This window comes from Hydractinia symbiolongicarpus, chromosome 3 (genome assembly GCF_029227915.1).
Source record: "Hydractinia symbiolongicarpus strain clone_291-10 chromosome 3, HSymV2.1, whole genome shotgun sequence".
NCBI classification, from domain to species: Eukaryota; Metazoa; Cnidaria; class Hydrozoa; order Anthoathecata; family Hydractiniidae; genus Hydractinia; species Hydractinia symbiolongicarpus.
The window spans coordinates 14,318,673-14,346,561 of record NC_079877.1 but is presented as its reverse complement, the minus strand read 5'-3'; the positions used below and the strand labels follow the sequence as shown (position 1 = coordinate 14,346,561).

General features: G+C 33.0%; 2 protein-coding genes across 2 annotated transcripts in view; one reads left to right on the top strand and one right to left on the bottom strand.

Moving 5' to 3' along the window:
- LOC130635891 (integrin beta-PS-like) overlaps nucleotides 1-14,688 on the bottom strand; it is an 89,663-nt gene extending 74,975 nt beyond the window's left edge. The window contains exon 1 of the mRNA XM_057445416.1: nucleotides 14,685-14,688. The gene's annotated coding sequence lies outside the window, so the exon portion shown is untranslated. The remainder of the gene's footprint in view (nucleotides 1-14,684) is intronic.
- A 4,515-nt stretch (nucleotides 14,689-19,203) lies between these two features.
- On the top strand, nucleotides 19,204-27,630 carry LOC130636859 (uncharacterized). Its single transcript, XM_057446708.1, has 12 exons — nucleotides 19,204-19,258; nucleotides 19,659-19,816; nucleotides 19,925-20,056; nucleotides 20,412-20,470; nucleotides 20,947-21,046; nucleotides 21,142-21,166; nucleotides 24,137-24,539; nucleotides 24,660-24,765; nucleotides 25,217-25,433; nucleotides 26,026-26,114; nucleotides 26,506-26,784; nucleotides 27,021-27,630. Exons 1-12 carry the CDS (start codon nucleotides 19,204-19,206, stop codon nucleotides 27,090-27,092), a joined length of 1,695 nt encoding a protein of 564 aa, XP_057302691.1. The 3' UTR covers nucleotides 27,093-27,630.
- Nucleotides 27,631-27,889: the final 259 nt, after the last annotated feature.

The following is a 27,889-nucleotide window of genomic DNA, read 5'->3' as shown; positions in this document are numbered from 1 at the left end:
GTCTTTCCCGGTCTGCCACAGCACAAACGTTTTTAACCACAAATAAGCAAATACCTTAAAGAATGAAGAGGTATATTTAAGAGGGTGCTGATAAGCCGCAAACGCACGCATATACAAGGGCGAGTTCGGGCGACTTGGCGAATAAAATTGGCGGTTGTCCTCCGAAATCGCCCGGAGCATTCCCGAAATGCAATTTCTTGTAACATACCATCATGCGGACGACAGTTGCAAGAAGGTGCTTGAAGAGAAAGGAGTTAATAAAGTTTATATATAAGTTATTTATAAAGTAAATCCTAAAACGGTTCTTTTAAGAACTTCGCTACCACATAGTAAGGCGTAAGACAAAAAATGTTTGGTTAGTGTCCTTTTGAGGGTTCAGAAAAGATTACATTATTTTGCTTAAACATCTCGCATCTAGAAAAACATCGCGGCGTGGTTGTGAGGTGACTCGAAGAAAAGAAAAGATAAGAATGTGGAATTGTTTGTTTTATCCTTCTCTTACAAATTCGGACACCCGAATCAAAACAGTGCATTTTTTTTTTCTTAACAGACGTTCGATCGGAACCAAACATATTTTTGTGTCACGCCTAAGTTTATTTTAATTATTATAGTTTTTTGAACCATTGGTGCCTTATCGGCACCCTCGTGTATATTTTCCCCTGTTAATTTTGGATTGGTGACTTAAATTTATTTCCACGATACAACAAAAAAAAGCAACTTGAGTTTTTAAAAAGAAAGAGTTTTGTTAATACGTTATGGATTGAATTTTCTTCTTCTGAATGTAGCTAGAAGTAGCTAGCTAGGTAATGATTCCATTGAAGGATGACATCATTTTCCATGGTGGCCACAGGCACCACAAAGTAATTTAGTTAGCTAGCTACATCAAACCAAGGAAAAAACGTAAAAATAACTTTCAAATCATCCATACCTTCGCAACTCACTTTTCTTCTGCTGTATGAAAAGGATACCACAAACATGCTAATTCAAGCTGATAATTTGGTACTTTAAAATCTTCTTTTTAATGAAGCCATAAATATAACATGTCCTTGCGCATTATAAACGTTCAAATTAATATAGTGTGCTTTCAGAGAAGAGGTACAAGCTTTCCAACTGAAAGTATTAAGAGAAATAGCATGCCAGCTAAGCCAATTATTATCAGGACTTGGTATAAACTATGTATTTGTGTTAGGTCTGTAAAATACACGATAATTCAATATATTTTACATATATTTTTTACATATATTTTACAGACCGTATAGCTTTTTTATTGCCAAAAAGAATTTTAAAAGAAAATTCAAAAACAGGATGTTTAGACGCAGGGACGGATTTAGCTCTTGTGTACTGGTGTAAATACACCAGCAAAAATTCTGTTTAAAAAATTGAGGCGCCAAATGCGGCTGTTTCATCCTGCGAGATTTTTGATATCCTAATCGGTACCGGCATCAGTATTTACACTAGTTCAACTAGTGTAAGCTGCGCATTCTTCTGGGAAAAAAATATCCTAGTGTATTTCTCTGGTGTTACCAACCAAGTCACTCCAAAATCACATTAATACAATTATTTTAAGATAACAAGTGCTATCTTAAGATAACTCTATTAATGTGATTTTCGAAGGCGTGGAAATTCACATTAATGTTGTAATTGTAAGATAACTCGAGTTATCTTAAGATAAGAACTCTTCAGAATGTATTGTAAGATTTCTTGATCATGGTTATGGCATTCCAAAGTCACGTTAATACAGTCATTTTAAGATAACAAATGTTATCTTAAGATAACTCTATTAATGTGACTTTGGAATGCGTGCATATTCACATAAATGTCCTGATTGTAAGATAACTCGAGTAATCTTAAGATAACATATGTGCTAACTGTTAGTTTTATTTAAAAATACCCCAACAAAAAGAGTAGAAAGAGCTTTAATTTTTGGCAGGCAGAGACGCATGCTCAAGGGCTGTATAAACAATTATGAAACAAATATCTAAGCAAAAATATGGATAAAAATATATGAAGATGTTGCTAAAACAAACCTTAAAAATGCTTGTTTTTATTAAGGGTTGGGTTAACAAGTGGAAATCTTGAAAAATCTGTACCCAAAGGAATTCATAGCATCCAGCGAACGAAAATTTGTAGTGAAAGAAAAGACTGATGGTTCTGTAGCCCAGACTATCTGTTTCTGAAGGGCGTGGAGAATTTCTTGTAACAACCTACTTTTTTGAGTTACGGAACTCTAACTGAAGGGCTGTCTATTCCCGAGTTTTTCTGAAATATCGCACCATGGGTTTAAATATTTCAACATAAAATAAACAATCGAATTACCTGCATAAGTTGTCGTGACGATATGTTTAAATAATTAATGACGTAACACTCACAGAAAAAAAGATTTATTTTAAACTCAAGAACGACCAAAAAGTTCATTTGCATGTTTCCTTTGGATATTGAAGAAATAGCACGGCGCACAAAGGAGCACTATTGTCTAATATAATTGGATTATTTTATCACATGACTCGTCTTCAACCAATCAAGAATGTCAACAAAAGATTTTGCAAAGTCATAAAAATAACAGAATAAAAAAATATTGGCTTATATAATTTTTAATCTTTTTGTGAGGAAAAAATAACAAATCAACTTTGCTTGTCACATACGGAGGGAATACGCTAAGTATTAGTATATACTGTTAGCTGTCATGGAAGAAATATTTGTGAGGTAATGCATGGTTGAAGTTAGTCATAATTTAGATGTGATACTACGTTAAAGTATTTCCAATTTAAAAAAGCATAAAATACAAAATAAACTTAATTAGAAGAGAATCCAAAAGAAAATATGAATTTAAATTTGACGCTTGATTTCTTTATATGCAAAAGTCAGAAGATTCTCTCTGGAGAAGGAGTGAGAAAAAACATATTTGCGTTTTTTGTGACAGCTGCAATCTTATCGTTTATAATGATTATTACAAATGGAATGTTTCTGTCAGTTTACGCAACAAAATCTAGAATACGATGCAAGGTGAAAGTGTTATATGTTATGTTATGCCTCTCAGACTTTGTTTACGGTTTGTTTGTGTTCACATTATCGTGTATATTAATAAATAAAGATTTACGTAAACAATGTCATATCATGGATTTGTTCATATCTTGTGGTTTCCTGTTCACAACGTTAGGCGTATTGTCGATTGGAGCAATCATTTTGGAGACATATTTAGCAGTTGTAAAACCGTTCACACATGCTAATCGAAGAAATAACAACACTGTTGCAAAAATACTTACTATTGTTTGGATTGCTTGTATCTTTTTAGTCACAGCATTAAAGTTATGGTTGCGTCAGTTTTGGAATATTTACTCAGTTACATTATGGATGTTTATAATTCTGCTGCTTTGTTTTATCATCTTGGTACAAATGAGAATCTATCTTTATGTTAATCGTACAAGTACTGTTCGTATTCAAGATAAATATGCTGTTTTCACGACAATTATGTTAACATTTACATATATCTTAAGTTTCGTGCCTGTGGCAATCCTTGGTACATATTCCAAGCTCTCTTCGTATGAATCAATTCTAGCTAGTTACTTCTTACCTTGGGCTTACGTAATGACAGGACTAAACTGTTTCACAGATCCAATTGTCTGCGTAATGAGAACACCTATGTTAAGAAAACAAGCATGGAAAGTTTTTAAATTTCGCAGCACATCTATAGAACCACTAAAACACCATGTTTCACAAGGGGCGCTTAATTCTAACTCTAGGACACCTAAAGTTGACGTTGTTACCACATAATAATATTTAAAAGCGTGAAGCAATTTTCAATTAATGTAAAATGTCGAAAAAACATTTCCCCGTAAGTAGACGAAAGCGTCTTGACGCGAAAAAACGTTTTGTACACTAAAATCCTTGTCCTGTTAAAATGTTATTTCATAAATTTTTTTCCGACTATAAATTCCAGTGATAGGCCAAATTGTTCATATATGGATCTTTGTTTCCTTGCTAATGGACCACTACGTTAGATCATAGTATTTATTTTATTAATTATTATTATTAATTAAGTAAATTTACTATTTATTTGATTATTGTATTTATTGATTTTTTGATAACTACTAATTATTAATTGCCAAAAAATAATAACATACTAAATAATTAATTTTGTGAAAGAGGAAGGGATTAATTAATCCTGCTTTTCCAATTTTTCCTTTATCTATCTTCTATTTTTATATATTGTATGGCGGTTTTTTTTCCTGTCTCAAAGTTTCTGTAACTCGGGGGAAGGGAAACTCGTACTTAAATTTTCTGTGATAAGTTGATACAGTAGAAGAAGTATAACTGAGACACGCAAGGAAAGAAGCGTCTTTTAAAATTATCGACAAACTTCAACTTTAGAGTCTTGTTGGGGCAACTTTGATTCACTAATTATTTTCAGACTCTAAGTGAGACTTCACCGTTGACCACCAGTAAGATGTTGACATTTACCGCAAAGTCTGTGGCTTTTCAAACGTTTTTCAAAACCATGCAAGGGACAAAATAAAAACAACAGTTTAGCAATGTGACACGTTTGTACAGCAGAAACAGCGCATCTATTTTGCCTCCCACAGATATACACACAACGCTGCAAATCCCGGCATTTCATCTCTCCAAGAATTACATAGGTTCTTCCCGCATTCGCGCATTTTTAACTTGCCAATGATATACCAGTCTTAGGACTTCGGTTTTTTGGTTAAATCTAAACTCTTGAATAAAATGTGCTATGTGTGCTGCACACATCTGCCTAACCTTAATTCCTAAACTTCAAGACATTCGTTGGTCACAACGTGGATTACATTGTTTCGGGGAAGCACAAAAGAATTTCACTTGTAAACTTTAGGCACTGCCTACCTCACTACGTGCGCAAAAACTTTGCGATTTTGAAGTTCGCTGCAAAACTTGACAAATTTAAATCCGCAATTGTAATATGGAAGCAGCCTGTGTGATGACTTGTGGCGCTAAACACCAAAATTCGTTGTCTTGTTTCATTATAGGTTTTCGATCTTTGTGGGCGTCAGTTCTTTCAGACAAAAATAAAACAAAAAGTCTTTGTCACAATACATACTTAATGAAAATCTATTATTTTAAATAAATGCAGTGCAAATGGTGCAGTAATATAACAAATAAAAAAACGGATAACAAGAAAAATTGAAAATTAAAGAATAAGTAACTATTATTTATCATTATACGGTTTTTGATATTTGTTTGTGCTGTTTTATTAAAAACGCTATGCAAACAAATATTACTTTCGTCTCAAAATTATAATACCACGAATTAACATTTTTCAGACCATAATACATGGAATCACAGTCCCGATATTTACTTGCACACGCATTTAAGTTATTACGTAATGCCCGGTGCGCGCGCAGAAATGGAGGTAAAAATGTAAACAAACTAAGCGGAAAAGTTATCTCCCTTTCTGCGCGCGTAGGAAAAACACGGCGCTATGATTGAATGTATTTAAGATAATTAATATAAAGTATTTCGTTTAAATCCAGCACTGTTTTAAATATGTATGGTTGATAAATTTAATTATAAATTATAGATTTTTGTTTTTTCCAGCAATTTCTTTTTTTGGTTCTAATTGCGCGATTAAAAAAAAGAAAGTATTTAAATATAATAGAACCAGTCGCTGAATTAAAATTTATCCAATTTTCTTTTAACTTAATAAGATATCGCCTATAAAATTTATAATATTCATGTGTTGCTAGATTTATTCGACAAAAATTTCTTTTTTCAATATATCAAATATTGTGGTTGATAATAAGTGACAAATATATAAAAGATAAAAATCCTTGTAAAGTGTGATTGTTCATTCAACCAATATGCCATAATATCTATTGGCTTTGTATTCACCCATCACATTGAAACATCCATATTTATGATCCGCCATACTAAGCCCCTTCATCACATCTGAACCATATCGAAACACTTGGTTGTATATTCTGCTTTCAGGGTCAATACCATTTGTTGACCATTTCTGATTTTCCATATCGTTGCAATTTGGACCCTTTACCATAGTAAAACATGAATTCGGTAAAACATTGGATTCGCCAATGAAGTATTTCAACATATTGACCACATTTTCTGTAGGGATGAATTCCGTAACAATGGCTTCTGGACCCAAGTCATCCGTACAGTGAAATGAAAATCGCTTGAACCGAGTAAGTTTATAAAGAACGTTTAATACCGTTGTACTAATTCTGAAATTCTCTTTTGGAATATGTAAAAGATTTGTGACAGTTGTAATCCCCTTCTTTATTGGTCCGCTGTGATTACGATTTATGTTACCAATTCGGGTAGCTCCGTCTAAATAACGAGTAAAATTACCATTAGAGATAACATTGTATTTCTAAAAAAATGGTGAAATGCGCATCGCGTCATTGCAATCCAACTCAAACTATAACTTGTAGCAGCAGCAGTACATGCGTGTTAGGGAGGTCACCTAACGACAGAGCCCTATTTAGGTAAGTAATGAAATGTTAATTTCCCAACTTACATAGATGGGTTACTAGCTTAGAAATATTGTACGCAGTAACCATTGTTTCGATTGGAACGAAGACTTTGCTGCAATCGGAACCCTTTCCTCTTTTATAATTTTTTAGAATGTGGAACCTCTAACAGCGGTCATTTTGGAGAACCCAGCTTAGTGGCCGTTGTATTAGAGGTGACCGATGTATAGAGGTTTTATATGATATCCTTTTTTTGTCAAAACGTCTGGTCGGGAGAGGGGCTCAAAGAATGTTCATGATCAAAGCAAGAGGACATGTTAAAGCGTTAAAGTGTCTAGAGCAAGTTACGAAAAAGATCCTTACACATGCTACTGATCTCGGTACAAAATTTCAAAAAAAATAATTGTTTTTATTTTTCCTTTCATTTGCTTGCATAAAGATTTGACCGTTAATAGAGGTGAAATTAGACATTGGGACAATAGAAAGTGGTCGTTTGGCCGTTGATTGGAGGTGACCGATGTATGGAGGGTTTTTATAAGAGTTTGATCATGAATTTTTCAGGGATTTTCTTTTCTGGCCGCTTATCAGGAGGTGACCGATGTATGGAGTTGACCGTTAATAGAGCTTCCACTGTAATCTTTTAACCTTACTGAAATATGGTAACTTTTTTTCACGAACTTTAAAAACAATTTAGTACAACGTCACGTTTGCTGTCATAGCTTTGTCAAGCTGGTCTGAAAAAAATCATTTAAACAATTTTGTTTTGTTAAATATCTTCATAGACAGATCCATGTTTTGTTTTAGCCTTTTTTGCTTTCATCAAGTATTTTTACACATCTAAAACGTTCGAATTTTTGTTGTTTTAAATTACATGTTATACCTTATTAGTCAGTTTTTGACTTAAAAAATATATAATATCATCAATTCGAACCAGGTGATTTTTTTATTCCAATGCGTAAACAAACATTTTTGTGGAAATAGAATGTCTTCATCACTATTTATGGCGGGAAAGCCCCACCAATTCCACACCAGGTTTTAAGAGACCGCAAATCCCAGCCTGAATGTAGTTAAAATAAGTCATATGGTTACTGTTAAACTTTGTATATATTTAAAACAATATTTTACATCATTAATTGCTTGAAAATGGGTGTGTGAAGACTCGAATCATCACAAACAATATATTTTTTTTGTTATCAAGTCATAGAGTGACTGTTTACCGTGCCTATATATTCAACAAAATCTTAATCATTTTTTTTACGTTTTAAACAGATAACACAAATTCCTTTTTTTCTTATTTGATCAAATATTACTGTCATAAAATACACCTTGCTTAACTTGGCCAAAATATTTTCGTAACCTCTGACAAGATGCATTTATCCCAGTGAGGATATCTACGATAAAATTAAAAAGTTTGCCTGGCTTTATAAATCAAGTTCACAAAACCACATAGTTATCAGAAAGTACTGCAGCAGCTAGCTAGTTAGCAACTTTTACTTCGAGCTTTACTGAAATGTAATTAAAAGGCGTTTGATAAGTTAAGAATATACTATCAGCAGAGAATATCACAGGACATTAATAAGCACTAAAGCTGCCACATTGCTTTTTCAATTTTTTTAACCTGACAGAACGATTTCGGGCTGTAGAATTGATAATTCATTAGTATATAATAAAGACAGATGAAACAACTATTTTTTTAAATTAATAAATATTCTAACCTGCTGTACATGCAACACGAATTTTTCTTTCGTCACGCCAAGGATAAGTATCATAAAATTTACCGTTCTCAAGTTTGCCAAAATATTTTCGCAAACTCTTGCAGGATGCATTTTTACCAGTTCGAATATCTGCGATGGAATAAAAATGGGGGTAAATTACGAGTAAAATTAATTTAAATGCAACTGTACTGCGGTAAAACTTCTGAAAACAACTGCTAAATAGTTTGTCTCGTGCCATCAATTGGCGTCATCATGTATTTCAAAAATTAAAAAACGGTAATCCATTGGTGGTAACCCTTTACAAAAAATTATTATTCTAAAAGCGATTGGGTGTTTAAGTAGCGTTGTATCTATATTATATAATCGTTGTCTGTCTATGAGCCAAGTTTTATGAAGCTTCTTTTTTAAAAACCGGGGGTATAACCGCACCTACTACTAGACTAATAACATCTGTCCCGCGTTCTAAAGAACATAGCGGCGCGAGATTATATCTCCAAATATATTTAAGAAATTGATATGCAAAAGCTTAATAAAATCATAAATTGTAAATTATTACCTTCGGGTATTTTGTTTTTGCTTGTCACGTTAGCTGTAAATAGAAATCAAGCGAATTTATTAATTACTTATGGAAAAACACTATAAAATGGTTAGAAACATTTTTTGTATAAAATACATAAGTAATAAGAATGAAAATCATTTAAACAAACCTGTTAAATTACAATGTTTGCCATAGTAAGGTAGAAAACACCATTTGCAATAATAGGTGTTGTTGTTGAAGTTTGGAATACACACACTTCCGTGTTCACAAATCAATGGATTTAATGTACACATGTTCTAAAAAATAAAATTGTTGTAATTTGTATATTTTTCTTCTAGATTCTACTAGATAAACTCTGATATTTTATACGTTCTGCTTCCCATACAACAAGAAAAAGTCTATCACTTTAATTTTAACTCTATCGCTTATAATCGCTGTTCGTGCGACAGAACAATTTTCCTTGGATAATTGCCTCCCGCCCCCCCCTCCACCCCTGCTAATTTTTTGCAGAAAATTGATACCTGGACAATTTCCATCAATCTTAACTATACGTTGATAATTTCTTCATTTAATCATTTTAAGGCATTTAGAGAGCTCCCAAATGAAAAATTTTCTTCGTCGCGACTTTTTTTTTAGGAATTTTAGGTCCCCTTATTAAAAAATTCTCGCCACGATCACTGAAAAATAACAAGAATTCTCAGTCTTCGTTTCTTCAATACCACGTTACCACTTTAAAAAATCCTCTTTGTAAGTTCTTGTTTTGAGTGGGTGTTAATGACATTAACTAGTGTATCAAACATGAGATAGTAATGCATGCAGTTATGCTTGAGAACCCGCTAATCGTGTCCATTAAAATTTCTTGTACACCTTAATAATATACTCTATATGTTCGAATGTTTTTTGAATGTTAGTGATCGGTATTAAATTTTCTAGACACGTGCAAAATAATCGCACAGTTTTCAAAGCATTTAGAATTATAACACTAAATAAAGCAATATGTGTTAACTTCGCAAAGTAAAAAGTGTAATTGCGGAGCAAACTAGCATTGGTATAAATGTTTTTATTATGAGAAGATATCTAGTTGTATTTGTGTGAAGATTATTTTAAATGGTTTAGTAGAACCTGTACATGCTTAAGCATCAACATTTAACTCTTGTTAACAGAGAAAATTCTTGGAAACGTACATCTGAAGACGACAAATCAAAGTGGTCTATGGATCTTCTAGAAGGTGCGAGGTACAGGAACTGTTTCATGCAGGGTAAAGCACTATTAGAGTGAATTATATGGTCAGGACTGGTTCCTGAATTAAATAATATAGTATTAGTTGAATAGCTTGTGGAAAAATCCACCCACCTAAAGAAGCAAACAAATACGGGAATATATTTTTTTGAGCCGTCAAGAGATTATATTTTCACATGTATAACTCCGCCAACTAAATCACAAAAGTGACGTTAATCTAGCTACCGACGTATTGTTTTGCAAGTAGGGGGGCATTTTTTCCATAATAAAAAATGAATACCCACTTAGCCGCCGACAAGCATATAGATTTGTGGTATTATTATAGGACGAAAAGCAGCAAAAATTTATGCGCTGTATTTAACATGAAATAACCAATTATTTTACCTCTGTTTCATAAACATCGAAATCATTATCATCCATGGCGTAGTAATGATTGGTATCAAGATTTCCTTTAAACAATCCACAATAAAATGGTGGTGGTGTATTCTTACGTATAGCAAAGGTGTTACATTCTTCTGTTTTGATGCATTGAGATGCACATTCAATTTTGGTTTGTACATTTAAAACTTTAATTTCAACTCCATAAATTGTGACATTCTCATGTTTTTTGAAATTAGCGTATGTTGTTTTTATGGTTGCATTGTTTGGAAGTTTAACCACTTTGACATTTTTGTGGCCATGAATGGAGTTATAACTCAGAATTATCAGCATCACTGAAAAAAGATGCATTTTTTCTTTTGACTGCCTGTTCGTGTCTTTGGTAGCTCGTTTGAATTAGCCAAATGTATTTAAGCATTTCGAGTGAAAACTTGAATGGTAAATACATGAATAAAAAACATTAACATTTTACTAATGTAAACATTGTCAATCACCATGGGTTATCTGTTGCAACCTGATGGTTCTTTATCCAAGGTGAGTTTTGCACTGGAATTATACGTGACCCATAAATAATTTACACGAGTTTAAATATTTAAAATAGATCGTTAAGCACGTAGTAAATTGACAGTTGCAAAATCGTTAAAATGTTGGTGAAATACCTTTGGTTGATCCGTGAATAAATTAATTGATACGTGCCTTTTGGGTGTATAAAGATATCATTTACTTGCAGAAAATGTAACTGCTTGCTAGGTTTCATGCTGGTGCTGTGTATAAATAAGTAATATGAATGTGATGGAAAGGTCCTAATGGCTTTTACCAGTTGTTTCCCAGAAGATCAAAATTCACAATGACAAGGTGTTTTGAGGGAAGTTGATTTTGAAATCTTACCCATATTTTCTATGCATGCATTGCTACAAAATTATCAAAACAAATTGTTGAGAGAAAGAAAATTAATTTGATTGTTTTTCTAGTGATGCATGCACCATGCAGCAGAAATTTTAAAATGTTGCAACGTTGCGCATAGATTGCATTTTTTCTCGCCGCACTATTTTTAATTAACGAATCAAACGCACAGAAATTTATACAGAATATAACGAAACAAATTGGAGACAGACAACAGTCATATGTTGAGAGAAACTTCACGAAATTTTAAATCGTGATCAGCCATTTGAGGTGTTTTGGTTGAACAAAAGTTCAGGAATAGGCATTATGTCAGAAAAGTAAAAACCAGCTCTATTTTACACTGCATCGTTAGAAGGGTTTCAGTTTTAAAACTCTAATGTGCACGATGTTTGCTTATTAAAATAATCAAGAGAAAATAAATGCCACAATGTACAATGCGGAAAGTCACTAAGTTTTTGAGAATTTCATAGAATGTAGAAAATCTTAACCTTTTTATGGAACGGACTTTTTAATATAATGTATTTAAACTTAAAAGTTTTAACAACAGGATATATATATTCAACTGGATTAAATTAAATGGAGGTAATAATCAAAGATCAGTTTGTGGAATTTTCGACATTCAAACCTTTTGATACATCATGCCATAAATTATAAATTCAACATCTAAAACTTCTGAGAAAGATAATTTTGTGACATCTGAAAACAAGCATATGCAATTTTTCTAAGGACTATTTCGACGTTAACACCTTTTTCTAGTTTTTCCTTACTATGAAAGTTGTATTTTCTTCAGTTCTTTAACGCTAAATCTAGGTAGATCTTTCAAACAACTAAAATATTTTGGGAAGACTAGCCTGGATTACACCGTAAGTACATGTGTGGCACGTTCAGAGCTTACTAAGGCCGTACAACTTGATGGAGCGCTTTAGTGTAGATATACAGTATATCGTGAGTTAAGTGAAGCACGCACAACATTATACTGTTTCGGGTGTTATATATTTTTAAAAATATAACTTTGCTTCAAACCGTTGTTACCCTGTCATAGGAAAAACACTTTGCCGAAAATACGGCCTCATTTTGATTTGCGTCAAAATTATGTGCGAAACGTGGTTTGACTTAAATTGTGAGAGATAAAAACAACCAAAAAAAATAGCAAATAAAAATTAACCAAGACATCGTTTAAAAAGGTTCCAAGACTGTGCGCCATACGAACACAAAATAAAGATAAGAAGTAAACCGAGAAACTTTTTCAGCATTATTGAATTATTTTTTTAAATGGTTTAGTGAACTAAGCTATAATATAATCTATTGTTTAGTAATATAACATACGTTTTTTAAACATATGTTATATTACTTCAACAGGAAATAGGGTAGTACTTATCCTATACATAAATTCTTTTTGCGTATATAGTTTAAGCAGGAAAATGATTACGTCAATGACAATATATCGGTCTTCATTTCCATATGTTTAATTGTTTTTCAGTACAGTATATTGTTTGCTAAAATGTATCACGCTGGTTAAGTGTCGACGAGTTAATTTGTTAATCATTCGTAAGGGAGGATCTTTAAAACGCCACGCAAATTGGCAAATGACAACAAATGCTAATAGCACGCTGCTCTCACCAAAACTTAACTTGCGTATTTTTGTCTCTACTGGCGCCCTTTTATTCACATATTATGATTTTAGCCAGGCGCACACACGACCATTTCTCGTTATTTATCTTACAGCCCTTTCTGCTTTTACTTCCTATTCTTTGTAATTTTAATGTATTTCAAAACGTTGTAAAGACCAATCTCAAATATATTTTTTGACGTTTCCAGCTACACATAAACCTGACATAACGAGGAATCCAAAAGTTCTTTGTTTTTCTTGCAATATCGACATTTAGTTAACACACTTTATGGTTACTTATCCTTTCACATTTATGTTGATCAACTACCTTCAACTTTATTATGGTAATAGCTATGTGGAGTAAATTTTAAACTTCGTTTACGGTTATGTAAGTTATTTCTGTATTAGATTCACACACTTTTAAAATGTCAATATTCAACATGGACTTGGGATCTTGGCTTATTTGGTTGGATCCGAACTCTTGATGTGTTCTTATTTCCCCAAATTTTTGCGGTTTTGAGGTCGGCAGTGAAAAGGATAATCCCCAATTCAAAAGAGTGAAATTACAGATAAATTACAGATAAAATAATAATATGACATTGAAACAAGAAAGTGACATTAAACAAACTTCCTGTCTTTATTTCAACATTAAAATTGTAAGAACCCTGAACATAATATGACATAGGATTTTCTTGAGTGTCAAGGTGTCATCTCGTATCTCCAATAATAATATCTTGACGTCACAAGTAATGATTCTTTGGTATCGTTCACTAAATGTAGAGACTCGTATAACAATCCAATGCTGTCTGGTGTACTGGCATCCGGAATACAGTGTTTTCCGAGTGGATCTCTAATCTCACAAGTACCATTTGGTAAGCAGTCATCTGGTATTGTACAATTCAAGAAAAGGAAACCCGTCACTAGGCTTGTGGACAATAAAACTCCCATTGAAAGCATAAAGATGTTTGTTTTCATTTTAAATATATTCATTGCCTGTTTGGCAGTTGGCTTTAGAACGAGAATTGATTTAAAATTTCGCCAATGCTTCTTTTAATGTTTTCAACATTCTCGTATACAACTTACAAGCTCACTCCGAGTTCTCAAAAACAAGGATATATTATCAAACAATTGTTTAGAATTATTTCCTGTTATTGACGAAACAAGTTATAATTACTGAACCTAACGGAAACAAGACAGAGATAATTGGTCAATTCCTATGTAATTGAATGTATCTTAGTTTATCAAAAAAGGTTTATAATTAGAATACAGTGAATACAAAAGTCTTTTGTTTTGAATCAGGGTTCCGAAACAGATTCTATTTTAATAAGACTGATCGCTCTGTGTTTGTGCGTGTTGCCATTCTTTAGGAGTGATAGTAAATGTTTCATCATTACTGTCTATCCACTACACTTGGTTTTAAGTTTTAGAAAACAATTCGGCAAATTCAAAGATTAGAATAGTTTTATCCCTACTAACCTTACTGGCTTTGTTAATGATGTGTTATTTGCTCCCCTTCCCCCCAATAATTGAAAAAATGAGTAAAACCCAACTCCTCTGATTATCTAGACAGTCCATTTAAAAAAATCCTCTGTTATTCGGGCCAAGCATGGTATTCCATCGGGTGGATGCCTTCATATTGATTGCTTTCAACGGAACTATTAATTTACCATGCTATTCATAAAGGTAAAGTATAAATGAAACTTTGTGATAAATGTCTGATAAGTAGACAGCTCAAGACGAAATAAATTTGTTTAAAAATGAATCTATTATTATAACAATGATTTAATTACAAGAACAAACATATGCATATATGTACAAACTTAGCTTTTATACAAGTTAAATAAACTCAGAAGTCTCTAACTGATTAAAAATGTATTCAGTAATTTTTTTGTCTTGTGCCAAATAGAAAAATACGTAAATGTCAAAGATGTATATTATTCCTCCTTTCTCGTGGTAACATTATTATTTTTCCTCTGGTTATCTTCGATTGTACGAAATATTTCTTCTTTTGCACCTAACGCTCTGTAGATACCTGATTTAACGTTTCTTGACCTTTGCTTTCAGATACTGGAAGGCACATCTTTAGATTGTCAAATATTTGGGCACAATAACACGAGCTGTCGCACCATGAATCGTTTTTACAACGTTTGAAAACTGTTCCAGAATCTGCTTTATAAAAACACAATGTAAGAATAAAATATACACCAACTAACTTCATCAACATTTTTGTGTGATTAGGTTCATCAAAGTTTAATAACCAATGCGATAAATTGGATTTGCTTCTTCTAAAATTTTGTTATATTGCCTTAGCAGGAAATGGGACAGTACTTATTATGTCCGTGCTTAGGTGTTTTCGTTTGGTGTATAGAGATCTAACAGGAATTAAAAACATGAAAATATTAGACACGTTATCAAAATAAGTAACTTGTTTCCTTTATATTTAATCACTTTTTCTTTATGGCACGTCAAATAGTTTCACGAACTTTTTATCAGCAAATTAATTTGTTTTGATCCTTGTTTCTGAAAATATTGGCTGTACATAAAAGCCTATAAAATATATAAAAAACTCTAGAATTTCAAACAACTAGGAATGGTTTCATTTGAATGTGCTGTGCACGACAACCAATCCCTTTTGTTGTGCATCAACAGTTTACAACCCTATTTATTGTTTTTTTTCTAAATTACAGTTCGGCACGAGCCAATATCACATTACCTGTTTTCCAAAAATATACATAATAACAATTGGTATAAATCCTGTTTTTTGCATGTTTACTCGTTATGTGTTATGTATGTATATATACGTGAGCAATCTTAAGAAACATACAGACGATTCATGTCCTCTAAAACTTTCTCATTATTGTTGTAATTGATTGTTTAGGAGCAATAATAAAATTCTTGACTTGTCAGCAATTAGGATATCCTTTTAAGTATCAACAATGAATGCTAGAATAGAGCACAAATAGAGTGTCCATATTTATTTTTTGATGATTTTTCTACACAGGTTAATACATGCAGAGCTTTCATGATGCATGTTTACCAGGCTTTAACCAATAAATGACCATTGCAATATAATAACATGATAAGAAAAGGTTTCAAGATCTTTGTGTTATATAATTCGTTTTTATTAATTTCATACTTTAGCGCAGAAATTTATGCACACAAAAAAAGATGGAATGACAAAATCCCAATTTTTTTTTAATTTCTCTAATTTAAATTCTCGTGAATGAGCCATATGTTAGGTTTCCATGATCATACCTATTCTTTTGGAAAATTTCGCATTAAGCATTAACTCTCCCAATTCATAAAAGTCAATTTAAACCTAAAACATATCCTTCTAATTATCAAAGCTCTAAATTGGAGCTAAAAGTAGTAGCTACAAGTTACAACGGGGGGATAATCGTGAATTTATAAAAAGGCTGAAGACTAATCAAATTATCAAGAATATCAATGCAAAAAACGTTTTGCAGTTCTTCTCTTTGTGAACTTTCAAAAAGCTTTCAATTCGTCAGAAATAGAAAAAATAAGATTAAATATCAAAGCATACGGCTTGCCATAAAAATATCTACTATCATAATTCTCTACAAGAATACAACAGCAAAGAGTTCGCTTACCCGATGGAGATACAGAGTTCTTCCACATTTCCGCAAGTATGCTTTAATAAGACCCACTTTTATTCATCCTATGTTTGGATCATTGTCTGCAAAACGTACTTGACATGATCAATGAACTTAGATTTACCCTTTATAACAACAGCATTATGGACATCCAATTCAATGTATAACCAACGCTCCAAAACACCATTCAAGGAGCTAGTCTCTTTCATATAGCATCGGAGCTACAGCTGAAAATATCTAAAAAGACTGTATATAATTTTTGGCCGTCTTTTCAACAGAGAAACATGAAATGTAAGAAGTGCAAAGGCCTGATGAGCAATGTGTAGGCTTAGCAAAACATAAAAGTAAAAATTCTTTGATAAATCAAAGCGCAACTTCATTTAGGCTGTGGTAGAGTGTTCTGTTTGGTTCAGCGTGCACCGTGGACTCTGACAGAAAAAGCTTGAACAAAAACAAAACAAAAATCTTAGGATCAGCGGATTCTTCCACGGGATAAAGACTTGATAGAATCAACTTCTTTCATAAAATATTTTTGTTATGGTGGTTAGTAGAAATTTTTAGAAGTGGCGCCACAAGTTGGGATGACATAAACTCAATTCCAAATTTAAAATTACCGTCCAATTCCTTAATACTTAAATCGGTATTGTTGTTTTTGAGTAGCTGTAAAAAAAGTTATTTTGTAAAAATATCGTTATTAAAGTAAATTAAAACTTGAATAGTTTTGTGCAGCTGTGATTCACGATTTCTTAGCAACTTTTTTTATTTATATTTTTAGCTATCATTAATGTTGCTATGAGGTCTAATCGCACTGGTCCCAACAGAACGTAGCATGCGTCAAAAGATTGGATTTAATCAAATAACCTAAGATGAGAAGTCCTAAAGTTCAAAATGCGCCAAGTCAATATAGAAATAGACTATGCTATCATTTGGTGTGGCGAACATGATAAACTGTCACATTAATCTCCTATTTCTGAAGTACAAAACAATTTTGTTGACCCGGTAAAAATAATAAAGGCGTGAACAGAATGGTGAGAATGAATTGAGCAATTATTAAGCATTTTTTTTCTGCATTTTGTTTAATCAAGGAGGTCTAATCAATAATCTTGTGTACATTCGTATGTACAAGAACATATTCAAGGTTGCATGCTGTACTAACAATAAATATCAATAGAACTGGCATTTTTTGACCATGCAAAAATGTTGACAGAAAATGTGCGTTTTTCTGACTTAAGGCCTCCACGGGGTTCGAAGGAGCAACACATTCGTATTTAGCTACTGCAAAAAAAATGTTGCTTTTTTATTTTGAAAGTGGGTGCTGATTTTTTTAAGCAAATTTTATTTTATTTAAATGCTTAACGCTCCCAAAGACACCTGCTTATCGGCACGCCTTTGAAAAATGGAGATATACGCGTATTCTTGCTGACAGAAAATGTAAACAACGGACGACTAAAGTTAAAGAAATCCCGACAAAGAAACACAAACAGAAATTGAGTAAATATAAAAGAAATGAATCTTTGAGGAAGAAACATTGCAGTACCTTCAGTATCTGTATCCCTAAAACATATATTAGTTAGGGTTACAGGCTCGATTTACCGTATATGTTCCTACTGTTGCAAATTTGGGCAACTGCATATACATGAAAATGCCGCGGTTAATAATGCGGTGACTATGTGCTAAGATAGGCAGTAAGTTAGGCAAAGGTAGAACTTACCGCGGAAGCGTGACTGTACTACAACGGTAAGTCAAACGGTTTCTGTAGTCGTGATTCAGCCCGCTCCGCTCTAAACAATAATCTGGTTCGTTAAATATTATTCTAAAGCTGTGAAATACATCTATTATTTATCATTATAATCACTATTAAATATGTAGATCTTTTGTATGATCACACACGCTGCTAACCGCATGAATCTTATTATAATACCCAGCATATCAAATGTAGGGGCAGAAGATTTACTTAAATATCATTGCAGTAAGCCATTTACAAAAAGAGAAATATGTTTTATTTCACACAATCATCATAAAATATCTATGACAGAGAGACACCTAAAGTATTTATGTTCAAAATTTTGTGAGCTCATTCCATCGATACTTGATATTGATCTTCAAAACGTTATTTCGAACGAACTAAATACATCTAGCAGTTTAGTCGAATATCCAAATATATGTAATAGCTCAAATTATTACGCTAATGTATGCTTACATGTATGCACCATAACTGCAAAAAGAGTGCCTTGTAGTTTTAAGTTGCTTGATCCAGATGGCGTAGCGCAGGGTTAAACTGTATAAAACAGCGAATCTACAAAATTTACAACAAATAATTAATTTAATTGACAAGGAGACCATCCCATTAGTTAAAAACTAAACAGTGGGGATGGCTACCATTAACACAAGAGAAATAACAATAAACAGAAAAATAAATAAAATAAACGTTACTGGGGAAAAAAAACAAAATGTTTTTTGAAAAGTACATAGCCATGAAAATAATATAGGTCACCATTTTAATAAAAGCTATTGAATGAGGGTTTAATCAATTTTAAAATTCTATGTGTACTTGTAGAGAAAGTAGGATGTAACCAGGGACCTCAATTTACATAGTGTAAGATTTGATACTTGGGCGTTGGGGAAGAGTTGTTGAAAAAAGTTCCTCTGAGAGATTGACTGCGCACACAGTGAATTACTACCATAGAACTTAGATTTAACTTTGGCAATTTTTAATATACCCAACGCTTTATTTCGGGTAATATAAATGGGGATGGGACCAAGCGATGTGTTTCATATTGATGGTAATAATAAACTAAATGGTAATGATAAACTTAAATGGTTTGAACTTTGGAGTTGATGGTTTTAACCGAAAAATACTGTGGCTGAATGTAGCTCGACAAACACTGCTCCATTGGTCATAGCAAGCTTTTACTTAAACTATATTAAGGCTTATAAAATTGGACCAAATCTTATTAAAATGGCAGAGGAGGTAAAAATATATATTGCGAAGGTCTGCAGACATTCTTTTTTTTGGCAACCCTGACCCCTTTACTCAACACCAATACGTAAGCGCGATTGAGAAGTTTCGAATTTATTGATGGATTCACTTTTTTAATATTGGAGACTCATTCCGATGCTTCAATATTTACTTCTCTACCCATGATACAACGGGAGTTAAACGTGTTCGCTGTTGTGTGGAATATGCGTCACGTACGACAGTCGGCGCAGCAATTCTTGAAGAACAATTGGGTTTCCCTAAAGAAGGAATTATTGTCCAAGATTTCAATATTGCCGTGACTGAACGTATCATTGTAAAAACTCATTGTTCAGTCTTGCGAAATCAGCATTTTTGTGACTTACTCGATTGCTATTGTCAGGTGTATAACCTTTTCATATTCTTAATTTTCATCATTTTCTCGAAATATAGTCATTTTTTTTTTTGTTTGATATTCCTCTTATAGACCAAATTACTAGTAACCTTTTAGACGGCCGCCCTGAAGGAAAAGCAGACACCTGAGCTGTTAGGCGAAAACTTAAAAAATGTAACTTTTTTTACACTGCGTGTACAAAGACTTCAACAGTGCGCCCTGTACAACAAAAACAATGCACGCAGTTTTGTTAGAAGTTATAACTGAACAGTAGATTGTTAGGTATGTGTTTAACGCTGAATTGTATCTAAATCCACCAAGGTATAACTGAGATCTTACCTTTACAATTCTTATTTAATCCTATTTAACTCTATTTAGCTAAACATATAATTTCAACTGTAAAAATCACATTGGACGCAAAAGGACTAATAGTGGAAATCATATTGGCCTGTGAGTCACCCATTTCATATGAAAACTAGCGGTAGCTCTTTTTCTCTTGATGATTCTGCACTGTTCTACGTAAATATGTTTGCATTTTCTACTGTCTTGAAAACTTGTTCCAAGATGTATTTTTTAGAGTTTGCTATCTTTTTTTACTTTTTAGCTAGCTAGAGTCATTGAAACTAACCCAAAACCCAATGGATTACCGACTACGTTGGTCAAGTAAGAAAAGATAATCCAAGTTAAGGCTCAGGCAAAAGTAGCTAGTTGGTTATCTAGACAAGGTTCCCAACTTCTGAATATGAAAACGTTCCTGATGTGGAAAAATACAGAAACATACACTGTGGTAGATTTTGACAACTGTGTGTGCATGAAACTGATGTGATTAATTAGGCGGTCTCTCAAGCGGCCGCCTGTTAAGTAAGGCGCCCGCCGAATTACCGCCGAGGCATAGCTAGCAATGACTGCAGAGACAATTGTAGCTTCTTTATTATGGTCCTTAAATTATTTAATGGAATCTGTGATTTGTACATTTTACCTTGCGGTGTAAAATTGGGGTTTGTTGCTATTGTTAATTGTTTGTTACTAAAAAAACAAAAAATACCTCACTTAACCGATTCATCTCTCTGTAAATAAAAGTGTGTAAGAAGAAAATCGTAACTTTAAAGGTTTAAAATAAGTTTTATATAAATTTCTAGGAACTGGTATAACTTATTAAACCAAACAATCCCACATAAAAAAGAGAGAAAGCGAAACAGAAAGTTTCTTTTTGAGAGTGGATTAATAAGTTTGTTCGCAGTGACGCTTCTAAGAGTCCGTTGCAAGAGAAAGTAGCTAATTCTGCTTATATATTGAATCGTATATAAAATTAACACAACCCTTGATGTGTGAAGACTTGGGAGCGATTTTGCATTAAAGGTACAGTCGGTAGTTTTTTGGTATGAATATGGATCTATTGATATAGTATCCGAACTTTGCGAGAATAAGAAGTTAATTTCACCTCCTTATAACTCGCATTAAAGACAATTTTTTTTAATTCATAATTTTTAGAAGGGGAAGCTTTCTCTTTTTTCATGCCATGCGTATTGGCGTTAGGAGAAGCACATCATCTCATCGTATTCATTTTTACACCGTATCACATAAAAAAACAATGAAAGGGAATGTTAATTTCTTTTATTTTTGTTAGTTGCACTTGGGTTAATGGCGGTCAAAAAGTTTTATGAGCACTTAGAAAAAAATGTGAGGATAAACATCGTACTGAGCATCAAAGAGTAACCACAATTGACGGCAAGGTTTTGTCCACATATTTGATATCAATATAAGCATTATTTTGCAGCTATAGTTATCCTTGTAGTGGAAAGATTATTAAACTTATTTTGACCTAGCTAGTTAACTGGCTGGCTAGCTTTGTTGTTTTGAATTATTTCGTTAAAGTATACAAAAATATGGCACATAATGTCACTTGAGGGCAGCATAATGACTTCATAAAATCTGTTAGGGGTACTCGTTGCCTTTTTGCAGTTAATAAATATAGAATTGTTAAAAAAAGAAAGCTTTTTTTTGCTTCCTCGTCCAAACATACTTTTAATTTTATTGATGTGTTATGCCGAACTTCATTAACTTGAACACCCATAATACAAACATTAAAGGGACTATAAAAAGTGTTGCTTTTCGGTTTTAGTGACTTACACGAAGGTCGAGCTAATGGCGGTGGAAAAGTTTATAATCACTAAGGACAAAAACGTCAACCTTAATTATCCTAAGTATTATATTGGGCATCCAAATAAAACTAAAAACGACAAAAAAGTTGTCTAAATAAATTGGATATCTATAATTTATTCGTATTAAGTGCTTGTCTCTTTAGCTCAAACTTTTTAATAAAATGGAAACAAACAAGTTTATTGTTCTAAGCAACAACAACGACCTAAACATTTTTTAGAGGTATTAATTACTTTCTTAAAGCAGGTAACATAACATTTTTAAACAAATACAACTCCTCGTGTTGTCTCTGTTTCCTCGTCAAAACAAACTTTCGATTTACTGATATTAAGTAAATTTTTCTTTTTTTAAATAATCGTTCGTTCGTTCGTTCGTTCGTTCGTTCGTTTGTTCGTTCGTTCGTTCGTTCGTTCGTTCGTTCGTTCGTTCGTTCGTTCGTTCGTTCGTTCGTTCGTTCGTTCGTTCGTTCGTTCGTTCGTTCGTTCGTTCGTTCGTTCGTTCGTTCGTTCGTTCGTTCGTTCGTTCGTTCGTTCGTTCGTTCGTTCGTTCGTTCGTTCGTTCGTTCGTTCGTTCGTTCGTTCGTTCGTTCGTTCGTTCGTTCGTTCGTTCGTTCGTTCGTTCGTTCGTTCGTTCGTAGCAATACCTTCATGGAAGCTTTAAGCTACTTATTTTGGCTATAGTTTTTGGTCTAAGAGCGTAGAAAAGTTCATTGTAACCTTCTTTCAGTTACAATAGACGTGGGGTGTTTCTTATAATTATTTTTATTTTCATCAAGAGTAACGAAAACAAACCAATTACTTTCACTCTCGTGCGAGTTGCATTCGGACATTTACGTCAGCAAGAAGTCATTTACTTCCACAACTAAAATGCGAAAGCTGAAATGTCAAGTGTGCTAGCATTCGTGCAAGGTTTTTTGCCGGTACGAAAAAGAGCTTTGTCTTTATTTTAAATTTAGGCTAATGTACCAAAAACTAGTGCTTCAAATAGCCTTTACATGGAACTAAATTTAAAACCGCTATGATATCGTTGTGTTTACACGGAATTTCTTATTTTGGGGTTGTGTGACCTGCACATGAGCAATAGGTTCATTTCGGGTTAATCCTTTATATATGAATATATTTAGACCGAAGTAAAGTCAACACCGAAGTAAGTTTCGGTTCACCCGAAATCATGTAAAAAATAGACGAAAGACCGAAATGAATTTTTTTATGCAAAGCCTGTCTTAGACTCAAAGATTTTTTGTACTTGTTTAGTTCCTAACCCCCTGCATTAACTTAAAGGATATAATTATGTATTGATTTCGTTACTACAGAAACAAAACTTGCCTATTTAAACTTTCTTTTTTGATTGAGGTACTAATAACAATTAAATACAATTCGACTTTGACCTCTTATATAAAAATAAAAAAAATCGTAGGTTATTTCCCTGTTTTAAAAGTGGTCAGATTTGATATCAAAACAACAACTTGTATGACTCAAAGTCATTAGCAAAAGCGAAACTTTACATATCGTACGATTTTTACTTACTCGTCTAGGCTTAAAGTTAGCCATGTTCTGAAATATTTAATGATTAAAACCTTAAATGTTGAAAGATATAACTGGTGGAAAAAGTGCTTGGATATTACCATCACAATAATGGAGATTTTCAGCAGTTTTTGCGTTTCCCTTGGAGTATGTTTGCAATTTCATTACAAAGGGAAAATAAAAATGGATCGAAAATTTTGGGAATAAATTTGTTTGTTTATGTCTGTGACTATGGAAATGATTTTGATAATCCCATGCTTTTTGAAATGCTGAGTCATGATGACATTGTTTTATTTTTAGCTTGAAAGAAGAGAAAAGAAATTTGTAAAAAGAAAGCGGTCTTTTAAAGGCTCCTTACAAATTAACTGTACCACTTGCCTTTCTGTTAGTGCATGGGTGGAGAAATTCTCTAATTATTTTAAAGTGCCAACGGGCTATATAGCAGGAAATACAGTTTAACAATAACGAGCCTTGAGTTCTATTTTTAATCGGTCAGTTGATGGTTTCTACTACTGGGATATCTAATATGCTTTTGTCTATCATGCGTTTGGATTAATTACTTTAATGTTTATTATAATTTTTTAACAATTGTCGTTTGGAAAATCCCTGGATAACAGTATCATATGTACAATTTATATATATTTAGATCAAAAGTGGGGAAATCGAAGATTGCACTTTTGTAAACTCACCTATCAAGTTGAAAGTCAGTTATGTCGTTTATCAAAACAGGAGAAGGGTAAAATGATGTTTGAATTTGAGAATATTACTTTGGAAGTTGATAGTATGGATTTAGATCTGGATCAGATCAATACCAGTTTATTTGCCGAAATAGACAGCAATTTGTTAAATGAAATTGCTGAAGATCTGTTCGTTTCTGAAACATATCATGATGATATTCTAGAAATTCAAAGAACATTGAGTTTAGAATTTGAACATGACGATGCTCTGCAAATGGAGGAAGAAGTCCAAGATGAAGATTCAGTTTCTTCCCCTCTTGACATTCAGCGTCCTAACTTTCCCTTCTTAAGGCAAGACAAAGATGGGGATACGTAAGTTCATTGCAATGCCTTTTACTCATTCACTCAATCACTCATTTACTCACTCACTTACTCATTCACTCAATTACTCATCCATTCACTCACTCACCTCTTTTTTTTGTTTTATTGTAGAATTCTTCACATAGCAATAGCTAGAGAGGACGAACATACTGTTTCTTGCATCCACAATGCACCGGCAGGAGAGAATGGTATTGACATGATCAATCATTCTGGACAGGTAAATTCTGATTATGCACTGTTACATCGAAATCGGTTTGTTTTAGTGGAAAATAATTTTAACGAAACAAAAAAATTAAAAAAACATTGCTTGATACTAATAACATAAAATCACCTTTCAATGACAGACTATGCCACCTTCATAAAATTTTCTTTTCAAGAAAAACAGTGTCATGGCGAAATTTTTAACATGGAATAAACCTTTTAAGGATTACTGTGCAGTATGAATTTACCTGTGCATGAAAACTGTTCAACATAAAATCACCTTTTAATGAGACACTGCACAATATTGAACTAATCTTTAATGCCGAACTATGCAGAATGTAATTATTTCGGCATGGGAACTGTTCAATATAAAATTACCTAGAGTTTTTTGTTGTAAATAAAGTTGCTGCCAACATTATAATGGCAGAATTCAAACGTTTCTTTTTTAATATAAATAATATTTTTAGACAGCACTTCATCTTGCTATGTTCACTAAAAATATCAACTGTGTTGAAGCCCTTCTCCAACGCAGTGCGAACATCGGTATATTTGACGCAAATGGAAACACTGCGTTACATCTTGCTTGCATGACGAACAGCGTTGAAATTGTGGATTGTTTCTTTCGAAATCGAGCAATTTTTCCGTTAATGTATAAAGCAGTGATTGACGCTGTCAACAATAAAGGTAATTTAGCATGTAGTCTATTGGCATACATATCGGTTACATGTACCAGTACTTTTCAGAGTTTCATGTTTATACAAGAACAAATCATGTATTTGATGGAGAGGAGACAATTAGTACCTATAAAAGTTCAAAAACATTGGTGCAACGGACTGCAGAGGTGGGGGGAGTTAGGGGGGGAGGGTTGGTGAGGTTCTGTCTTCCTTACACCTCAGCTTTCCTTTCTAGGCATTGACAATAAGGCTTAATGTTTTTTTTTTTAATTCAGAATTCAAAAATGTTAAACCAATAAAATTTACGAGCGTTTACGAAAAGTTTCTCTGATTAAATTAATCAGATGAATATTTTGACGTGGTATTTCCCCCTTATTTTCCGATCGCCGCAGAAGAGCTTATCGCAGTTATAGTTTTCCCTTTCTCCCTTTCCCTTGAATGCTTGTTTCTGCCTGCACGTTGTATTCCTCTAATATTCTTGTTTGCTAAACTTGTGTAGACTTATATACTTAGATACTTATATAGACCTGCCTATATGCAGCAAAATTGAAGGTAGTGTTCAATTTAAAAGATGTGTGTACTTTTAAAAATTTGTGTTTTAGGACTCACAGCCTTACATATTGCTGCTAACAACAAAAACAGAGGAATTCTGGACATGTTGTTACAAAATGGTGCGAATGTCAACGCACAGGTAACAAATAATTGAACGTTTTTAAAAAAAAAACTATCGCGAAAGAATATTTTCCTGAAATCTCGAACGTTGGGCTCCACGGAAGTTGTGAAAATTCTCGATCGCGAAAGTTTATTCCCGAGAACATGCTAACTATTCGCAAACTTTCATCCTGATGACTGTTTTTTCGCATTTTAATAGTAGCTTCATAGGCTGTTTCACGATCTTCAACCAAAAATATAAACATCTACACGTATTCCAAAATTCTTTTGAAAATGGCAATTCACAGAAATTATGTCCCTTAAATTTCTCAAAGAAATTTAAGACGCAGCAAATAAAGAAACGGCAGGAAGACTCTCGAACTTGTCACTTTATATATCAATAAATGTTATTAATAAATATTTGTTTTCAGGATGGTCATTCTGGTAAAACTATTCTCATCTCGGCTCTCGAGAGCGCACTTGGGCAAATCAAAAGTGTAGAACAGAGAGCAATAAGTTTTGCAACAGAGATCGTACAGGATTTTGGCGCAGACGTAAACATTACGTCACACGCACTCTATTCTCCTCTGCATTACGCATGCTTGTTAAACTCGAAAGAGATGGTGAATCTTTTGTTAGAACATGATCCGAATGTAGGAGAAAAAACTTTTGATCGGAAGACAGAAAAAGATTTAACAACAGATGATGTCGTAAGTTCATGTTTATAGTTTATATAGTTTAACATCTCTATATTAGTAATAGCCGTACTCTGTTTGTCTGTCTGTCCACGAGAAAAACATTGTGCTACTGAAACACTAGATGCGAACCCGCTGATTCAGCTACTTACCGGCTATTGACCCGTGTAAAATAATTAGCTGTAAAAAATTAGCTTCCAATAGCGAAAGATTGGTAACGTGTTGTACACCTGTGTTTTTTTTACCTTCAGATAAAGAAAATTTTAGATCGACGATTACGAAAGAAAAGAAAGTTACGGTTGAGTGAATCTTCAACGACATGACTGGACACTGATGCAATAAAGTTAATACCAAAACGTAAATTTTTATTATTTAAAGTAATATATTGTTTTGTTTAGTTGCGCTGTTTCTTCACAGTTATAAGCAAATTCGCTCGTTTTGACCGATTGATCGATCCATCTCTTTAAAAAGTTAAAGCTCTGGTTAGGCTTAAAAAGTATGCTTCTCATACACATACAATAAGTGCCGATATGCTGAATGTAAATCTGTTTTAGCATCCTAAAATGTTTTTTGTGTAATAAAGAATGTATTGTATATTTTGTAAATATGTAGCTGTTGTATATTTATTAATAGATTTTTTTTTATTATTATTTAATGTTTATTTATGTTTAAATAAAAGTATATTTTCGTTAGATGAAAATGTTGGCAAACCTCATGAATTAAACTATGCCTGAAACAAGAAAACAATAGTTTATTCGAACGAATACATATTCCCTTAGTTGTGTAAGGTTTACTTAAATTTTATAATATAAGTTTTTGTATATTTTTTTACAAGAATAGATTCCTTAAAATGTCGTTTTTTTTTCTACTATCATAAATATGGATGCTCCTTACCGGCTACATGCTCATGTAAAATAAATAATTACCATAATTAATGTCACAAACGTTGACTGAGTATTAAAAGAGAGGACCAATAATTGTGAGACCCGTCACAAGGATTAATTTCTTCTCCACGGCGCTGCATTTTACCGCCACAGTGAAGGGCGGTGTGTCGAGTCTGAGAGAGAGGAAGGAGCATGTTCTTATTTTGTAGAAATTTTACCATTTTTTGAAAATAAGA

What these genes read in the sequence shown, in the direction of transcription:
- LOC130636859 (XM_057446708.1), top strand. Translation starts at nt 19,204, where the DNA reads ATGGGGATGGGACCAAGCGATGTGTTTCATATTGATGGTAATAATAAA. An exon ending in GATTAATAAGTTTGTTCGCA is followed by an intron (nt 21,047 to 21,141) that starts GTGACGCTTCTA and finishes TGATGTGTGAAG; the next exon opens with ACTTGGGAGCGATTTTGCAT. An exon ending in CAAGACAAAGATGGGGATAC is followed by an intron (nt 24,540 to 24,659) that starts GTAAGTTCATTG and finishes GTTTTATTGTAG; the next exon opens with AATTCTTCACATAGCAATAG.